Here is a 4,520-nt window from a genome sequence, read left to right on the forward strand (position 1 = left end):
TTCAGGCCTTTAAATTGGTCCCCTGCTTCAATTCAGACTCGGAGATTCAGCCACTGAATTGGGCCGAATCGCCTCCAAATCAAATCACTATCCAAAGCTTTGCACAGCCCTATGGGATACTACTCACAGAGGTAATGTATAGTTGACCTCCCATTTTCTTCTCCAGTGGGAACATCTTGGCTTTATACCCACTTCATAGAAGTGGGAGACTACCTCCCTAGCTTGCTCCTGCAGCCATGCAGCTGAGGGCAAGTGGAACTCAGGGGCAGCCAAACCCCAAGCCTCTGGGCTTAGGCCTGCAAGTAAGATGCCTGCCAAATGATTTGAAAGCATCTGAAGGCCCAGGTGGGAGAGGAGGATATTTACCAGTAGTAGGGCCACATATGGTTCTTGAATGACTCATGGATTTGGAATTGATTTGGCTTGGAACATTAAAAATGTTACTTAAAAAAAAAAAAGAAGAAGAACGTTTGGGCTGAGTGGGGCTCTATGGAGAGTCCTGCCCTCACTCTGCCAAACGGGGAATTCCTTCTTTATTGCATCTCCAAGATCCTCCCATCAATCAGTTGCTGGTCACATACTGAGATTAAACAAATCTAATGAAACTCTAAACCCAGGGCATATTGAAAAATCCCAAGGGCTCTTTTTAAATCCCCATCTACCTACCTACCCAGGCCAACAGCAATTCTGTGGTGGGGGGCCAGCATGTAATGGCCTCTGTCACCTAAGAAGGTTGATGTGGGAGATAGTAAGGTGAAGTTGACAAAGACATGCTCTCCTCTGGATCAGCATAATTCCCCAGGGCCCTTTTTATATGTTACATTTATGCAGCAATTAATGTGCTAATCATGGCATAAAAAATGGCAAAGGTACTACATATGCACCCTTTTTAAGGTGCCATAAAATGACAAACCTGCCCTAAAAATGTGCTACATATAATGTAACACATTTTTAGGGCTGGTTTATATGGCATCTTAAATTGAATGTGTAGCAGGTTGGGGCAGGGGCTGACTCTCAGCTGACTATGTCAGCTTCAGCCAGGGACCACACTGGGGTCTCAAACCAGTCCCAATGCAGCCTGGGACCTGTGGGTGACCAGCTTTCAATCTGCCGGTGAAGAAAAACCTGGGATAATGATGTAGAAAGAGTGCAACTGGAAGCTGATCCCGATCCCAAAATCATGCCTCCTCCCATGTATGTGTGGCATAATATAATTGTTGGGATTGGGGATCCCAGGGCAACTTTAAATTAGTATGTGCCACGAGCATAAGAGAAGGCAAATCCATCTGATTTCAGAGGTAGCTTAGAGGTTTCCAAACAGCAAGCCATGAAGGGTTGGTTGCCGGGTCATCGCACGAGCTTTAACCACTGCTAGCCAGCTAGTGATGTGTATGTATGATTTTTAGCTATTGTCTCCCCACCATGTAAAAAATAGATTTAAATATGTAAATTAGATTGTTTCTATACCCTCGCCAGTATTCTTTGAGTGAGTTTGCTGGTCCGCAGTATAAAAAAGGCTGGGAACTACTGGAGTAGCTGACATTAAATGCTGATTTAGCAATGACTCAACTCAAGTAAGCTGAAACAGCTTTGAAACAAGGAAGTGAATCACTAGCCAGGATTCCCCACCTTGGACTTCTATGGTTGCCAGGAGCACCCCCAGTTTTGACCCACCTATTCTCAAGCAGACTAAGAATAGTGAGGTGCAGACGAGGGCTCATACCTTTTAAGCCTTTCTTCGGTTTTGTAGCCTAAGGAAGAAAATAAATTTTGACTTGTTACAAAAATAAAAAGCACTGAAAGCAAGACACATCCAACAGGACTTTTCCTGCACGAGGTTGATAGGATTATAGGGCTGGAAGGGGTCTCAAGAAGCCATTTAGTTCAGCCCCATGCTCAAGGCAGGATCATCCCTAACTAAACTAACCCAGCCAAGGGTCTGTGCAACTTGCTTTTGAAAATTTCTAGGGATGGAGAGTCCACAGCTTCTCTAGGCAGCCAGTTCTAATGCTTGACCACTTTCACAGTCAGAAAGTTCTTCCTAATCTCCAACCTAAATTTCTCCTGCTGCAGCTTGACACTGTGCTCCTAGTCCTGTCCCCTACAGCCACAGAGAACAGCTTATTCCCATCCTTTTTATAATCATCCTTCAGTTTTTGAAGACTGCTATCAACTTTGCCACCCCTCTGCCCCCCATCTTCTCTTTTTCAAGCTAAATAATCCTGGCTCTTCCTTATAAGTCACTTTACCTAGGTCTATAATCACTCAGTTTTGTTGTGCTCCACTGAACTCTTTCCAATTTGTCCACATCTTTCTCCAAGTGTGGGGCCCAAACCTGGACACAGTACTCCAGGGGAGCTTCACCAGTGCTGATCAGAGCAGCAGAATCACTGCCCTGTTAATTCGCTGTATTGTAGAACCACATGTTAGATAACTCAGTCTAGGCAAGTCAGCCCAGATGCAACATTATTGTTACTGTCATTATTTAGATGCATGTCCCGCAGTATCCAGAAAGCCTCATTGTGGCTTACAATACCAGACATGACATGTCCACCATGATCCCTGTTGTTTATTGATGAAGTAAAAGCAGATTTTCTTGAAATCCTGATACAATATGGGAAAGCTTCCCAGGCCAATTGGGATATGATGCATGAAACAATGGAATCTGTCCCGCGTACTCCTGAAGATTACCATAAGTAACTGTAGCAAGCACAGTTACTTCTCGGTGCTAGCTAGACAGCCAAGATTTGCAAAAGTCTAGTGGTGCATTCAATCATCGCTGCCTTAAGACAGTGGTCCCCAACCTTTTTTATACCGTGGACTGGCAAACTGTGGACTGGAAGCGACTGTGGACCTGCAAATTGCGTACCAACAGCCAACCCTTCATGGCCCGGTATTGGGCCACAGCCTAGTGGTTGGGAACCTTTGCCTTAGGGCATCACAACAATGAAATCTGTCTGTTTCTGTTCTAGTTTTCATAACTCTTTTCTACCCATCGCCCCTTCACGTCACACTCACCATCTCACGGCTTGCAGGGGGTCCTTTCGTCTGTGGGCTTCTGCTCAGAGTCATTCAGTCTCCGCCTCCAGATACGTTTTCCTGTAATCAATGTAATCCTGCGACCCCATCCATTCAAGCCCAGTCTAACAAAAGAGAGAGCAAGATTTCCTGCTTCAACCTTCACATTCAGTAGGATTACTGTGCAACGGACTTCCCTTCTCTACCCAAGACTTTTCAAGTTTTCCATCTCACCGCTCTCCAAACCAGCAGTTCCCAAAGTGTGGGTCACAACCCCCAGTGGGTGCCAACATTAGTGGATGGGGTCGCAGGGGTGGGCAGCTGGGAACAAGGGGCCACACTGAGGAAACAGGTCCATAAATGGGGGGAAGCGCTAACCTAGTCCAAGGCAAGGGCAGATTGGTTTAAAAAAAAAAGAAAAGAAAAGCGCTTAACACTTGCAGCGATTTGGATGGGACGGCCACTGAATGTTTCAGAGACACTGAGACGGTCAAATATACCCACGAAAGGGGGTAAGAAATACCATCCTGGTTTCAGGCAGACAAGGCTCTTTGGGTAAGTCTGATATCTCTTATTAGACCAACTCAAATCGCTGGAAAATTCTTCGTCGCAAGCTTTCGGGTATAAATACCCCTCGTCGGGCTAAGGAAGCTTGGGAATGAATAATAAAGAGGCTGGAGGCCGGCCTGTATGCCAGGAAAGATGAAGATGTAAACTGAGGAGTCGGGGGCTGAGGCACAGACGGGGAGTGAGGGGATGATAAACAGCAGAGAGGTACCTGCGGAGTCAGGTTATAACGTGGCATAAATCCAGTGTCTACATTTAGTTCATGATTTTCTGCATCCAGCAGGCTGAAGGGAAGCTCACCCTGGGTGCAGTGCTGCCGAGGCCGGGACGTAAATAATCCGCGGTTGGTTTTTGTGTCTTAATGACTTGTCAGGCCCGACTGCCGACCCAGGACAAGACAAAGGAAAAGGTCCTGGGAGCGGTGGGGGGCAGGGAGCAAAACCCGGTTTTCTGCAGCCAGAGGCTGCAGCCCCCGCCACTCACCCGGGCGGGAGCAGGCCGGGCCGAGCCCGCGCGGTTGCCACAGCAACTCACCTCGCCTCGAGACCCCCGGGACATGTAGTTCCGCCTCCGAACTACAACTCCCAGCATCCCCTGCGGGCCCCAAGACGTAGAGGCAGGGAGCGGGCTGAGGCAAGTGATTGGCAGGCTCGCATCCAATCAGTGCTTCAGGCTATAGGCACACTGCGCATGCCTAGGCGCCTGGGCGCGCTAGGAGGTGAGGCGCCCGTGGGGCTGGTGCTAGCTGATGGGCGTCCTGCAGCTGCTTACTTAGATGAGTTATACTAATTTACCTTTGTGGCACAGACACACACTTACCTGGCAGGAGAGACACCATGATCAATCAGGTGGTTTTCCCAGGGTAATTGTCTCTGATATGTCCTCCATAGGAGGTCTATGTTGAGCAGATTCTTTCTGGTATTGGGTGGTGGAAC

General features: G+C 47.7%; 1 protein-coding gene across 5 annotated transcripts in view; it reads right to left on the reverse strand.

The window, feature by feature from the left end:
- The window catches only part of FBF1 (Fas binding factor 1), a 29,842-nt gene extending 25,793 nt beyond the window's left edge, over positions 1-4,049 (reverse strand). For 3 of the 5 annotated variants that reach the window (XM_019542604.1, XM_019542601.1, XM_019542600.1), the window contains exons 1-3: positions 3,797-4,048; positions 3,019-3,143; positions 1,724-1,751 (exon numbers count right to left, since the gene is read on the reverse strand). In XM_019542604.1, the coding sequence (XP_019398149.1) occupies positions 1,724-1,751; positions 3,019-3,072 (82 nt within the window). In that variant the 5' untranslated portion in view covers positions 3,073-3,143; positions 3,797-4,048. Of the gene's footprint in view, positions 1-1,723; positions 1,752-3,018; positions 3,144-3,796 lie in introns of all 5 variants that reach the window. The other 2 variants (XM_019542605.1, XM_019542603.1) reach the window with 1 other exon arrangement.
- Positions 4,050-4,520: the final 471 nt, after the last annotated feature.

This window comes from Crocodylus porosus, unplaced genomic scaffold (genome assembly GCF_001723895.1).
Source record: "Crocodylus porosus isolate Cpor-Errol unplaced genomic scaffold, CroPor_comp1, whole genome shotgun sequence".
Taxonomy (NCBI): Eukaryota; Metazoa; Chordata; order Crocodylia; family Crocodylidae; genus Crocodylus; species Crocodylus porosus.